The 14,609-nt window shown below is 39.7% G+C and overlaps 1 protein-coding gene across 2 annotated transcripts in view; it reads right to left on the bottom strand.

The window, feature by feature from the left end:
• Bbs7 (Bardet-Biedl syndrome 7) overlaps positions 1–8,295 on the bottom strand; it is a 42,779-nt gene extending 34,484 nt beyond the window's left edge. For both annotated transcript variants that reach the window (XM_036190782.1, XM_036190781.1), the window contains exons 1-6: positions 8,116–8,295; positions 6,910–6,975; positions 5,223–5,285; positions 4,838–5,013; positions 1,888–2,074; positions 308–380 (exon numbers count right to left, since the gene is read on the bottom strand). In XM_036190782.1, coding sequence (XP_036046675.1) covers positions 308–380; positions 1,888–2,074; positions 4,838–5,013; positions 5,223–5,285; positions 6,910–6,975; positions 8,116–8,151 — 601 coding nt within the window. In that variant the 5' untranslated portion in view covers positions 8,152–8,295. The remainder of the gene's footprint in view (positions 1–307; positions 381–1,887; positions 2,075–4,837; positions 5,014–5,222; positions 5,286–6,909; positions 6,976–8,115) is intronic.
• Positions 8,296–14,609: the final 6,314 nt, after the last annotated feature.

The following is a 14,609-nucleotide window of genomic DNA, read 5'->3' on the forward strand; positions in this document are numbered from 1 at the left end:
CGTTCATGTCTACGCTCTTACTACCTCAAAGCAACAATCTCATCAATGAAAAGCAAACATAAATGTTCCCCTCTACTGTGCTGTTATGATTCATAGAAATTAAAATAAAATCATCACCATGTGGTCACAACGTGAAGTGTATCACCTACATCTAATTTCAAGATGAGGAAGTTCAATAATACATTACTGAGCAGGCAAGTGAGCAGAGGTGAACACACTTAATTCTACTTCATTCTGTATCTAGCTTTCTGTTTTTACTTAATAATCTTCACACTCGTAACTGGCAGTGATATTGAAATCTGATTACCGCCATCTCCATTATGTAGTGCCAAGACAGTGGGTGGACCAGGAACTTCAATTTCATATATCACATCAGATCCCTGAAAGAAAACAAGAATTATAAAAGCTGAAACTAAAAAAAAAATATGGGAAACATCAATATCTAAATCTATTAACCTATAAAACACTTAAAAGTACTTTAAGAAAGTAGGTTGTAAATATAAATGTTTGTCAATAATTTTATGTATACTAACACATTGAAAGTGAGAAAAATGCATAATATATTCTCTACTTTCAATAGTTTATATTTTTTAATTTTGAACTTTATTAGGAAAAAAAAAAATTAACCAGATCCCCAAACCAAACAACTCAATGAACTTCTAGACAGAGGAGCAAATAGTTTTCATCTTTAGTGTGCTGTCTATCTGAAAACCATATACCGGTAACCCCCTTTCAAAGCTCCGCAGGAACAAGTGTTATTTCTTCTGACTTCTCTAGAGTTAACTGGTGTTTAAGACAGAATAATTTCAAAACCCTGAGCACACTCAAAGTCACTTCGTAAAGGAAGTCCTGGCCTTTATCTACCATTTGAAAGTTTATGGGCATCTACAAGTAAATAAAGAACATCTACAAGTTGTGAAAGGCAGGCAAGGAGAGATGAGCAAGACAGAGGAAAATGTTCAGTTTTCTCCTTTCACAGATCCTTGCTGATTTATTTTTAACAATAAGAATACAGGCAGGCATGGTAGCACACACCTTTGATCCCAGCACTTGGGAAGCAGAGTTATGTGGATCTCTGTGAGTTTGAGGGTATCCTGCTCTACACAGCAAGTTCTGGTCCATACAGGGACTATATGGTAATACCATGTCGTGAAAAATAAATGATAAGTAAGATATAATATAATAAGAATATAGATAGCCTTGTGTAAAACAAAGCGGCACCCTAGAAACCCTAGAAACCCATTCCTGCTTTGTCGCTTTTGAAACAGGATCTCACCTATCCTAGGCTGGTCTCAAATGCCTTACAAAGCTAAGGATGATCTTGGATTTCTGATTCTCCTGCCTCCACCTCCTGAGTGCTGCAATTTGGGGCTTGCATGAGGTTTATATAGCACTGGGTTTCAAACCCAAGGGTTCATACATGTTAGGCAAACACACTACCATTTATTTATGCAATGAATTATTTACTGAGTACTTTATTCTACATACTGTGATTAAGTGACAGATAAATTCAAATCATCTCTCGCCTTCTCTTCTCCCCAATTTCTCCCTTTAATTTTGAGGACTAGAACAGCAGTGAAGGAAGGAAATGGGGCAAGTGTTGACAACAGTTCTCTGTATCGAAGTGCTCCATTCTGATGGTCTGCATTCAGGATTGGGGACAGGGAAGCAGAAACAAGCCTTTTACCTGCCTATATATTTTCTAAAAACTTTCAAAAGGTTCCAACAATTTGCCTGAAGTAAGAATTATCAAATGTAAAAATATTTTCTCACATTCAACTTCACATAGGATACTTAAAGAAGGACTCATTAAAGAAACTTTAAGCATGAAGAATTCATAACAATTTCCTGGATAATGGAAAGATTGAAAAATGCAAAGGACATCACCTGTAAAACTCGGAGCACCCTGTCCTGGCAGGCCAACACTGGTGTCATGCGAGATAACCTTTCCACAGGAAGGCAGATGACATCATTGATTTTGTCCCCAGAAAGGTAATAATGTTGGTCTTTGCAGTCACAGTAATGACTATAGATGTAGCTCGCACTGAGAAAGAGGTCCGAGCCGGAGATGTACCTGAGGACATTCAAATAGGAATTTAGGATGTTTCTATTTTAAAGCATGGGGAACTGATTTTTTTGGGGGGGTGAAAATAGTTTATTACATTTTATATAGATGAGGTTGTTGTTGTTTTTCCATTTCCCCCACTTAATTTCTATCCCTCCTCTCTAGACAGGAGAACAGAACGGCTCTTCCAGGCCGTCCTAACCTCACTCTAACAGCTGCCTCTACCTCCTAAGTGTGGGGTTCTAGATACAAACTATGCAGCTTTTGTTTCTAGTCATTTGATGTAACACTTCTGATCCTGAAAGCAGCAAATGAAGATTATAAGGTAGGCTTCTCACTAAAAAGCCCAGAAGAATGAAGAACAGGTATGTTAATTTGTCTGTTTTTCAAAACACTATCAAAAGAAAAACTTTAAATGTGTACCATGTGCCAAGCGCTGTCCTAACTGATATACCCAAATTAGCACATTAGCACTCCTGTTCCTACATGGAATGCTATTATCCCTTTTATAAGTGAATAGCAAAATGTTAACAGGACTAATGGCTCATCCTGTAAATGCCAGACTAGAGCTTGGGTAATTTCATCCCCAGAGTTAGCTTCACACTAATGCATCTAGAAAAGTACACCTCACATGGATTGACTTTAAAGTTAATGGTGAACAATGATTAGAACATTATCTTGAAAATAAGCTTATTTGTAATTGTTTTAACAAAGTTCAGTTAATAGTCATAGCAAGTTTCAAATTCTTCATCTACAAGGGCATTTCAAACAAATTCTATTTTTGTTAAATCACTTGAAATTATTTTCACTTGTTGATGTTGAATTCTTGTCTCATTTCACCAGAGTTTTAAATGTCCTTACAATCAAGAGAACTGTTATGCACTGCTTAGAATGATACATAACATCTGTCTACTATAGAGAAATGCTATGCACTGCACAGAATGACACATCTGTCTATTATAGAGAAATGCTATGCACTGCATAGAATGACACACATCTGTCTATTATAGAGAAATGCTATGCACTGCATAGAATGACACATCTGTCTATTATAGAGAAATGCTGTGTACTGCATAGAATGACACACATCTGTCTATTATAGAGAAATGGTGTGCACTGCATAGAATGACACATAACATCTGTCTACTATAAAGAAATGCTATGCACTTCACAGAATGATACACAACATCTGCCTACTATATAGAGAGATGGCATGAACTAGTAGTTTCCAAACCAAGCCTCTAGCTATGTATCCAACTTGGCTGCATCACAGCAAAGGAAGAAATGTAAAAGCCACCCCTAGTTACTCTGATTACCAATGTGAGGCATTTACCGTTAGGCTTCCCAAGAGTTCTTGGGTTAGCAGGGTTAAGAGGCTGGATTAGAAGTCGGGTGATGGTGGTGCACACCTTTAATCCCAGCACTTGGGAGGGCAGAGGCAGCTGGATCTCTGAGTTTGAGGTCAGCCTGGTCTACAGACTATGTTCCAGGACAGCCAGGTCTACACAGAGAAACCCTATCTCAAAAAATCAAGAGATAGAGATAGAAATAGTGAGATAGAGATATGGAGAGAGAGAGAGAGAGAGAGAGAGAGAGAGAGAGAGAGAGAGAGAGAGAGAGAGAGAGAGAGAGTCTGGATTAGATGACTTTTAAGGCCTTTCCAGCCCCCATGGCTCAAAAATTAAAATTTCAGGGCTGACAATAGCTCAGAGGGTAAAAAGCTTGCCATGCAGCCCTGATGACCTGAATTCTGCCTCAGTCTCACACAGGAGACTGCCTCTACAAAGTTGACCTCTGACCTCCACACATAGACCATAGCACATACATGCCCACACATACATCTCTTTCGCTCCTCCTCTTCTCTATCTCTCAATAGAAGAAAAAAAAATCTAAATTTTTATTTGTGAAATTTCTTACACCAGAAAGTCACTTATTTTTTGCTTACTTTTACCCAATTTACCAGAAATTCCAACCATTAGTGGCCATCAACTTTAATGACCAGGCTTTTGTTTTGTCTTTTAGTTTTTAAGACCAGGTCTCACTCTATAGCCCACATTGATCTTGAACTCATTATGCAGCCCACATTGGCCTCAAATTCACAACCTTTTGCCTGAGTCTCTCAAGTGTGGGGATTACAGACAGGAGCCATCACATTCAAGTATTGGTCAGCCTTTTAATATAATAGTGCTACCTCAAAGTGAGAGCTACCAAAGACACTTGAGGAATAGGAATCAGCATATCTAGAGAGGTTTTTTTGTTTTAACTTTTTACATATACCTTGATCATGATCATAATCAGAAATGAACCAACCAGGCAGTGAAAACTGAATGTGTTCAACAAGTTATGCTTCAAAATAATTAGTAGAGGATCTAGAATGTTCCCAACAATAAATTCTGTCAGAAGTGACAAATATGCCAATTACCTGATCTGACACCACACACCATGTTCAAGTACTGAATATCACTATGACCTATAAATGCACACAATTACTATGTATCCATTAAAAACACAAAATATACTTTTAGAAATGCCCCTCAAGCAAAATGTGAATGTGAGTGTCTACACACACACATGCATACTGTGAAGTTAAAACCATTGAAAACATTACAACAGCCAATGAACTCTGCATTGATTCTAGGTTCTGACTAATGAAATACCTGTAGCCAGTTTTATTTTCCAGGGAACCTACTGTACACTGATTTAATCAGATGTTTTACACCAACCCAATGTGTTATAGGTACATACATAAATTCGACAGAGAATAAAACATACATAGCTTTAATGCTTTCCGTGAGGTTTGTTTCAAAGGAGAGAAACTGTTTTCCTCTCTTTGTGAAGCCTCTAATCTCAGACCCTGCAGCAAGGAAGATTTTCTCCTGGGGTGTGTTGAGAACCCCTCCCAGCTCCAGCCTTGAGATCTTCTGCCCTGGTAAAGTCTTGAACACTGGCTGCAAAAACCAATTGAGGAAAAAGTTGTGTACAAGTTATCTTATTGTAAACATTTTCCTTTATGATAAAAAGCTATGATTTTTAAACTTATAAAATGTTACAATTTATTTTCCATGTCTATATTTTAGGAACATCTTCACTTAGGAGTATTCAGCAAGTAGTGCATGTGTCTTTTGGAAAAAGCGCAGCCTTAAGACGGGTCACTCACCACCACCTCTCCCTTCTTCATGCCGAAACACATCACTACCCCATCTTGATCTCCAACAACTGCCTGTAACAGAGGGAGGCAGAGTGTACATTTATGGTCATGGTAAAAAGTTCACTAGTGCCTCAGATTACACACTGCAGGGATAGCCAAAAAGCCTCATCAAATTTAAAGACAGCGTCAAAACTTACAGTTATCTGAAAGAGCTACTTAAACATCCTTCTTTTCAACAATATATCCATGTAAGCTGATTTACCGAGGCTTTTTTTCTAGTTATTGCAACCAAAATATCACAACAAACTGAATGCGGAAAAGACAAAAGAAACTATCTACCTTTGTTTTTGACACATATTCAAGAATTTGCAAAAACAAACAAACAAAAAAAACAAAAAACCCAAAAACCTAATATCACTATTATTTCTAAATTCTTCTATGTATTTTGACAATACATACACTTTTAATAAAAATACAGTTTTCATGTAAACATAATGAGTTTGATTTTTTAATATTTTAAATATTTATTAGATTTAAATGTAATATTGTTAAGTATTGGTATCACATAAATAAGTTCTTTCAGATTCTCAACAATTTAAATGAGTAAAATTTTTGAGCCTTGCTGTCATATCTCAAATATAATAAACAATAATCAGACATCAGTTGATTCTCCTGAAGTTCTGTTTAAAATGTCAGATTTCTCTCACATATATAAATGTCTTATTTGGAGGAACTGCCCTTATTTAAATCACTTCAAAAATGTAGCCAAAGGTCAAATAATGCATTTAAGTATGTTTATCAAGGAAAAAAAAACCTCTAAATTCATCTTCACATCAAGATAATACATTTACTTTGCAACTATTAAAATATCCTACAATCCTGCAAAAATAATTGGTTCATGTCTATAAGAAGCCAAGTTAATATATAGTTCAACATTAAAAACAGTAACTCAAACAACAAGAGACAATTTATGCCAGGCATGATTGCACATGCCTACAATGCCTGAACTTTTGATGATGAGGCTGGCTATATGAAAACCTGTCTCAAAAACAAAATAAATAAAAATAAAACAACAACAAAATGGAAGATTTAAAGAAATTATTTTACCAGTATTCTGTTGTATTTTGCACTCCTTTTAAATACACAATCTGGTACACAGAGTGAATTATACTCCCCCCACACAAATGGAGTGTTTGGTTTTGCAGAGCTAGAAACTGACGTCAGGGTCTGACATAGGCTAAACAACTCTCCTTCCACAAATACAACTGAAGCTTAAGATGTGTGGGCTTTATCAAGATGTATGGTCTTTACACAACTCAGTGTCCAAGAACATAGCTATCTACAAATGTTTGTTCATATCCCAACTTCCATTCAAATTAAAGATGGTCATTTCCACGTTAAGATTAGCACTTTGGGGGCTGGAGAGATGGCTCAGAGGTTAAGAGCACTGATTGCTCTTCCAAAGGTCCTCAGCTCAATTCCCAGCAACCACATGGTGGCTCACGACCATCTGTAATGAGATCTGGTGCCCTCTTCTGGCCTGCAGGCATACATGCTGTATACATCATAAATAAATAAATCTTAAAAAAAAAAAAAAAGATTAGCACTTTTCACACAAGAGGTTACCAATAGGGAAGGCAGGATGAGCCTCCCTGTCAGAGCCCAGAGAAGGTGGAGAAGTCGGTGTCCACCGTACCTTTTGTATAGTTCTTTGTCTTGAGGCAGGAAGCAACTTCATCGTCTTCTGAGAGGTCACTCCAACCTAAGGAAACAGACCAGGCAACTGGTGAATGTTTTCTGACACGCTGTAATTTGAAGTTACTACATCAGAAATTTAAAAAGACCAGATCATGATGAGTTTTAGTTTTTTCACTGAAATGTAACTTCTTATCAGTTAACAATTCCTAATGAAATAAGTCAGAGAAAGTCAGAATACAGAAAACAACACAAAATGTATCATATTAAGTTAAAAGTAATTATATAACATTACTGGTAAAGACTTTCAGAAAATATTTCAGAAGCCCTTCCCAATTATTAGTGACTGAAAATAGGGGGCTTTTGCTGAAATGACATTCATGCTAATGTTAAAAACATAGTTTAACTGACAATGACTATTTTACAAAAGGAACTGTGTGTGTGTGTGTGTGTGTGTGTGTGTGTGTGAAAGCAGCATACATGACTTGTTCAGCAGAGGTAGCTGTCACCAGAAGTGGGACAGAACTTAAAAACAACCAGTCATGGAGAAACTGAATATAGTACAGACTTTATTCTGAATTTTTAAGCATAGTGTTAAAGTTTTAAACAATCTGTTTAGCTTGACATTGTCAAGCGCTTCGAGCCATGGCTTGGGGGAAGTTGAACATGGAGGTTGTAGGCCCCATCAACCCAAGCTAAAGGTATCATGGAGATGGTGACTAATGGACAGATCTAAGAGATATTAACAGCATCCATGAGACACTAAAGTGAATGAAGTGCCTGGCCCAACCCCCGGGGAAACTATGCCAATGTTTGTACCACGACGAACTCTTAAGAGACAGTTCTAGGGATGGAAGTAGTCATGCACCGCAGGGATACCCGCTCTGGAGTCCCACATTTTGATTCAAATAGCAACTACATAATGTTTAACTACGGGGTAAATTATTTACCTTCTCTGGGTCCCTGACTCTTCATTTGTACTACCTAGTGGTAAACTTTTGTGAAGATCTAGTAAGCTCAATAGGGTTGTGATGGTTTCCTGGAATATGGCTGGGGTGGTCAGCCCCAGGGAGAGTGACTGGGCAATCGAGGCCAGCGGGAGCAGCTAGAACACCCCTAGGACCCGGGCCTGGAGGGACCGCTGCTTCCCCAGGCCTGCAGGCAGCAGCCACACGTCCACCCAAGAGGGCGCCCGCCGACCGTTTACCTGGAGATAATCAGCCCGGCTTAAAGTCAGGTCCATGGCGGCCTCACAGAGGGGGAGGGACCGCTCGCCAGCCTGGAAGCCTTCCGGAAGAGAGCCCGCCACTCAGCGGACCCAGGACCTGCGTCCCGCAGCAGCGCCCAGCAACGCCAGCTCGACACGTGACCAGTCTGCGCACACAGTGCAGTCCCGCCCTCTCCCTAGGAGCAGCCCCTGGACTGGGAGCTGCAGAGAAAGCCGGGCGGAGGGGGCGGTCCTTAGGCCCGAAGCCGGTTTCCAGGGCAACCAGGGCGTGGTCTCCGTCTCCCAGCTGTGCGCTGCCGGGGAGCCACCTTAGTTCTTCAGCTCTGCGTGGATGGAGCTCGCCATAGGCGCAGATTTTTGTGTCCTGTTCCACTTCTGGGTCTTCATTTTAAGCGTTGGCATACAAACTTTATTCCCAAACATTTGTTTTTATTTTGTGTGCATATGAGTATTGCATGCCTTGCCTTCTGAGGAGGCCAGAGCCTGGAATGTGCTTGCTGAGAACTGAACCTGGGGTCCTTTGCAAGAGCAGCAAAACATAACTGTATTTATGTGTTTGTTTAATATGCATGTGTGTGTGTGTGGGGGGGGGGGTTGCGTGTCGAAGGTGTCAGTTCTTTCCTACTACCCTGCAGGTCTGGGAATAGAATTCACTCAGTGGCAAGTGCTTTTAACTGCTGGGCCATGTTGCTAGTTCCCTTTCTCCCCCACCCCTCTTCTACTCACAGGGCCACAGTACAAGACCCTGGGTCAAACAAATCAAATCAAAACATAACATTAATGCTAGAGAAATGAGTTTGAAACAATAGGATAAATGGAGACACTGAACAGTAACGACACGGAAAATCTGAATAAACCAATAACATCTAAAGAGAGAAGCGACTTCTAACAAAAACAACAGTTCGCCCCAAACAATTTCCTAAAATTAAAAAGGATGGGACTTTTCCAAACTCTTGTAGACCAGCATTTCTTTACAACAAAATCAGACAAGGACACAAGAGAAAAGAGAGTGCGTACGCACACACACACACACACACACACACACACACACACACACACAGCCTCTTGCCATGTGATGCTTTGTGTTACCTTGAGACTGCTAATAAAAAGACCATCATCACCAGATGCAAGCCTTCCAACTGGCATGTACCAGAATTGTGAGCACAAATAAACTTATTTTCTCTAAAACTTAAAAATAGAAGCAAAAAAAAGAAAAAAAAAAGGAAGAAGAAGAAGGGGGAAGAAGGAAAAGGAAAACTCTAGACAGAGATCACTGATGAAACAAAAATGTAAAAATTTCAAAAATGACCATCCCCCCCAAAACTAGCAATGATTCCAACAGCACATCAAAGACATCATTCCAGCCACACATCATTCCGTGTGGTAATGCACACCTGTCATTTTAGCTACTCAAAGGTCTGGGCAAAGTGATCACAAATTAAAAGCCCTGGGCAATATGGTGAAAACCTGTCTTAAAAAACAAAAAATAGGGGTTGGGGATTTAGCTCAGTGGTAGAGTGCTTGTCTAGCAAGCACAAGGCCCTGGGTTCGATCATCAGCTCCAAAAATAAATAAATAAATAAATAAATAAATAAATAAATAAATAAAATAAAAATAAGAAAATAAAAAAGGTAAAATAAAATTTCAGCATTCTTTTGCGCCAAAGGCTCTGAACAAATCTGACCATATAAACAGCATGTGTCATCATAAAGGCTATATGATGCAAGTGCATAACCAATGTCAAAATGAAGGGAATTCTGGTGTATCTCCTCTAAGATCTGGATGAACATTTCCTTCTGCCACTCTTGTGCTGCACTGTGGAGCAGTCAGGAAGAGAAAGGAATAAAAGTATACAAATAGGAAAAGAAGTTAAATTGTCTCTCTTTGCAGATAATAAGATCTATACATAGACTTCATTAAGAGTGTTAGAACTAATACATTTAATCAACCAAGTTGAGATATTCAAAATTAACAAAAAAAAATCATCATTTGTGTGTACCAATAACAAACTTTCTGAGAAATAATGAAAGCAATCCCATCACTACTGTTACAAAATAAGTAAACAAATTGCCAAGGGGATCTGGGGATGTGGCTCAGTTGGTAGAGTGCTTACCTAGTATTCAGAAAGCCCTGGCTAGGTTTGATTGCCAACAGTGTATAAATTGGGTGTGATGGTACATGAATATAAATTGCTTAGGGAAAAATTTTATTAAGGATGTGAATATGCAGGTATGGTGGCTTACACTTTTAATCCTATCTCTAAGGAGGCAGAGGCAGGTGGGATCTCTGTGAGTTCCAGGACAGCCTGGTCTACATAATAAGTTCCAGGACAGCCAGGGCTGTCTAGTAAGACACTGTCTCAAGACACAAACAAGCAAAAAGGATGTGAATAACACTAATGAAAGAATTGAAACACACACACACACACACACACACACACACACACACACACACAAACCTCACCCCATACATCATCCCATATTCTTGAATTGGAAGAATTAATACTGTTAAGACATCCATGCTACTCATAGCGATACATAGATTCCATACAATCTCATCAAAATATCAAAGAACTAGAAAAAGTCCTAAAATGTATATGGAAATACAAAAGACCCCAAATACGAAAAAGAACAGGGCCAGAGCATTACAACACCAGGTCTCAAGATACACACAGTGCTATAGCATGGTACTGTCGTGAATCCTACAAATAGACAAAAGGAACAGAATAAAAAGCTTAGAAATAACCCAAAGCATCTACAGACAATTGATCAACAACAAAAGTGCCCAAAATAGCACTAGAGAAAATAGAAACTCTTTCTTTAATAAATGATGCCAGGAAAACTGGATACCCGCACACAAGAGTGAAACCCGCTTCTTATCTCCAATCCTACACAAAAACCAGCTGAAAACAGAGATATGACTATCAGACTTGAAACTATAAAACTACAGAGCGAGGCAGGGCATGGTGGCCCCCACCTCTAATCCCAGTACTCAGAGGCAGAAACAGGCATACCTGTGAGTTCAAGGCCAGCCTGCTCTACACAGTGAGTTCCAGGACAGTCAAGTATACACAGAGATCTCATCTCAAAACAAATAAGATTCTACAGGAGGAAAAGACAAGGGAAATAATCAAGACTTTTGATATAGGCGATGATTTTTTTAACAAAATCCAAAAAGCACAGGAAACAAATGCAAAATAGACAAATGGGATTGTGTGGGGCCGAGACGCTTTGGGCAGAAAGGAAGCAGAATAAAGAGTAAAGACAATCTAGAGAACGGCAGGGGATGCCTGTAAATGATGGATCTGACAAACGGTTAATATCCAGAATATATTGTGAACTGAATTCCTTAGAGAGAAAAAAAGAAAGCCTCACCCACATTTCTGCAAGGACAACTTATTAGAACTTTGTGATTGTGGAGAATTACAGGTCCACAGCCAAAATTACATGGTGTCATTTTCAGTCCCCTTAATAGCTATTTCTTCTCACACCTGTATCTGACCTAATTTCCTGTCAACTATCAGCTCAAATACTTTTAAATGTATGACACAACAGCATTATCTCCCACCACCCCACACTTAAGGATGTCTTCAGACAGTATCTAGAAACTGCATACCTGATTCCTCACCAATGCATTTGGCAAATGCCTTGATTTATGATTTTGTTTAGTTCTGGACCCCTAAAAGTTCGTGTAACCCTTTCCATGTGGGAATGCTTCAGACAGGGCAGCCTGAATCCATGTTCCTGGGCCATGTTTTCTTTGAGGTGATGGCATCAACAATATAATGAAGCACACACACACACACACACACACACACACACACACACACACACACAGCAACAACAAAAATCTCTCAACAAAATCCCCCTAATAATCTATTTTAAAATAGGCAAACAAGGCCGGGCAGTGGCTGTGCACACCTTTAATCCCAGCACTCGGGAGGCAGAGGCAGGCAGATCTCTGTGAGTTCCAGGCCAGCCTGGTCTACAAAGAGAGTTCCAGGAAAGGCGCAAAGCTACACAGAGAAACCCTGTCTCAAAAGCGGGGGGGGGGGGGGGGGGGGGGGGGGGGGACACGACGACGACGGGACACGACGACAATCTGAATAGAAATTCCTCAAAAAAAAAAAAAGAGTTTACACATTTCTTTACAAATTGTCGAATTTGTTAAATATACTATTTAAACCATGATCTGAGTGTTATTTTTATCTTGTTTTTGACTGAGAAAAGAACAAGGAACAGAATATAAGTAAAGAAACAAAACATGTCAGAAGAGAAGTCCTGAGTCTGTGACAGTCCTCTAACTGAAAGCACCTAAATGCCATTTTCTGGACAGGGTGATTTTGGCCTTGTTAACGTGTTCCCTCTCTGAACTATGCCAGCACATGGTTGAATGCTCCTTTCTAGAGTTCTCTGCCTGTACAACAGATGTCAGGGCAAAGGCTTGCTGACTCACAGCCCTCTTTAAGCTCCCAAGAAATATTAATTCTGACGTAATCCTTAACTAACCCTCTCAGTAACCTATGCCTTGGGTCTGTTTCCAGAAGCAAATAGTAAGACTTGGGGGCGGCAACTCCTTGTAGGAATCTCCCAGGCAAAATGGAGTAAGAAAAGGCAGGGTGAAAAGTTAAACACTTCTACTAGTTTTGTTGGTCATCTAAGAACCACCCATATTCTGGAACCAGGTTCCTCCCCGCCTTCAATGACTCAGCGGTCGCCACCATCACTAATGCGACATTTCCGTTTCCACATTCATACATTTTCCCTTTGTGCATGCTCCATACCCCTTTTGAAGCCCGCCATCATGACCTGGTCTGTCTCTTTTCTTCCGTCCCTGCTCAGAGGCCGCCTTTTACATCCCACACCCTTCCCCAATAAATCTCTTGCGTGAGGTATGTTGCATGGTTTGATTTTTGTGACATTCCTTGGCCCTGATTGCCAAGATACTCTTCTGCCACAAAACCCTTTCAAGTTTGAGTCTGGTTTCTCTTCATCCCTTTGGGGGCTCTCCTAGGTCAAGGATTGTGCCAAAAGGATAGCCTTTCCGCGACATGAGGGCAGCCTTTTGTGCCCACATCCAGGCAGTCATTAACCACAGGGAAAGCTACTTGCTTTTGGCAGAGGGCAGATCTCTAAGAGTGACTAGCTGGGAACTGCTCAGGAGTATCAGGGAGCTGGGATGTGCAGCCTGGCACACGGGATGGGGTAGGGCAGAAATAGTGCTCACCAAATCTGTCATTACCTCCGTTCTCTACTAATAACTCAAAATCATGAAGAAGGGAAAGATGAAATACTAAGACAGCGTGCTGCGAGAAGAAAAGAAGCTATCCAGAAGGGAGCAGGGTTGTGCGGAGTGCAGTGAGCAGGCATACAAAAGAGAAGAACCAAGTATAAAGACCCGAACACGGAGATGCCACAGTTAAACCCATTGCTAACCTAAGCAATAACAGCAAGGGAGGGAAATAGAAAACAGCAAGATGCCAGTCTTACACAAGTGAGGAAAACAAAGATAAATTTTATCTCAAGAGCTCTCCAGCTGCATGGGGAGGCATGGACAAAAAGAAAGGAAAAAACTTCATGCACATAAATGGTATGGAAGTCAAAGGCTTTATCTTTGTACCTCTGCAGCTTCTGGATTCTGAGACTCTTATGCTGTTCTCAGCTTTCTTTCTAATCTCAATTAGGAAAATTATTAACTATGTTTTCTGTTCCTAGTTACAAACAAAAACTTCGACATTTGGAACCTTGGACAATGACGTGGAAGAGCGTCATCCACTGTAGAAAGTCCCTTTTGTCTGTTTCAGTACACCAGAGCGTCTCGAAGAGCCAGCGGACTGTATTTTTTCTTCCTTTTCCTAGTTAAACATGTTAGAATTTGACTTATATTTACATTGTTCCCTGTGGTGTTTTCCTCTAATCATGCCCAAAGCTAAAGGTCAACTTGGTGTTTTTGACCTGTTCTTCCTCTATAATCTTGGGATTTGCACATTGTAAATTGTTTTCATTGTTTCATGGTATGTTCTGAGAACTGGCTGATCAGAAAACTACAACATATACTTTTCCCGTAATCATAAAAATAGCTAACTAAATTACTAACTGCAAAAGTTATGCTTTTGTAATCAAAGGTCAGAGGCTGACTACATAAAGGCACCCCTGGTTTTGCTCAGAGCCACTTCTCTCTCCTACTTCCAAGGAGACCGGAAGTTTGGCTGGGCCATAAAATAAAATTTTACTTTGCAACATTTCAGCATTTGACCCTGGTTTATAGACACCATAACAATATATCACAATGGGGGAAAATCACTGTTTTATTCTGTTCAGAAGCACTGCATCATAAATTGCATAAAATTTGGAAAGTTTTTAAGACATGTACCATTAGATTAGAACAGAAACTGATGAGATAATTCTGTAGTTTGTAGCAAAATATGTATACAGTCTTTTTCTTAACTTTAGGAAGCTGAATTTGGTGTTCCT

Source organism: Onychomys torridus, chromosome 6 (genome assembly GCF_903995425.1).
Source record: "Onychomys torridus chromosome 6, mOncTor1.1, whole genome shotgun sequence".
NCBI lineage: Eukaryota > Metazoa > Chordata > Mammalia > Rodentia > Cricetidae > Onychomys > Onychomys torridus.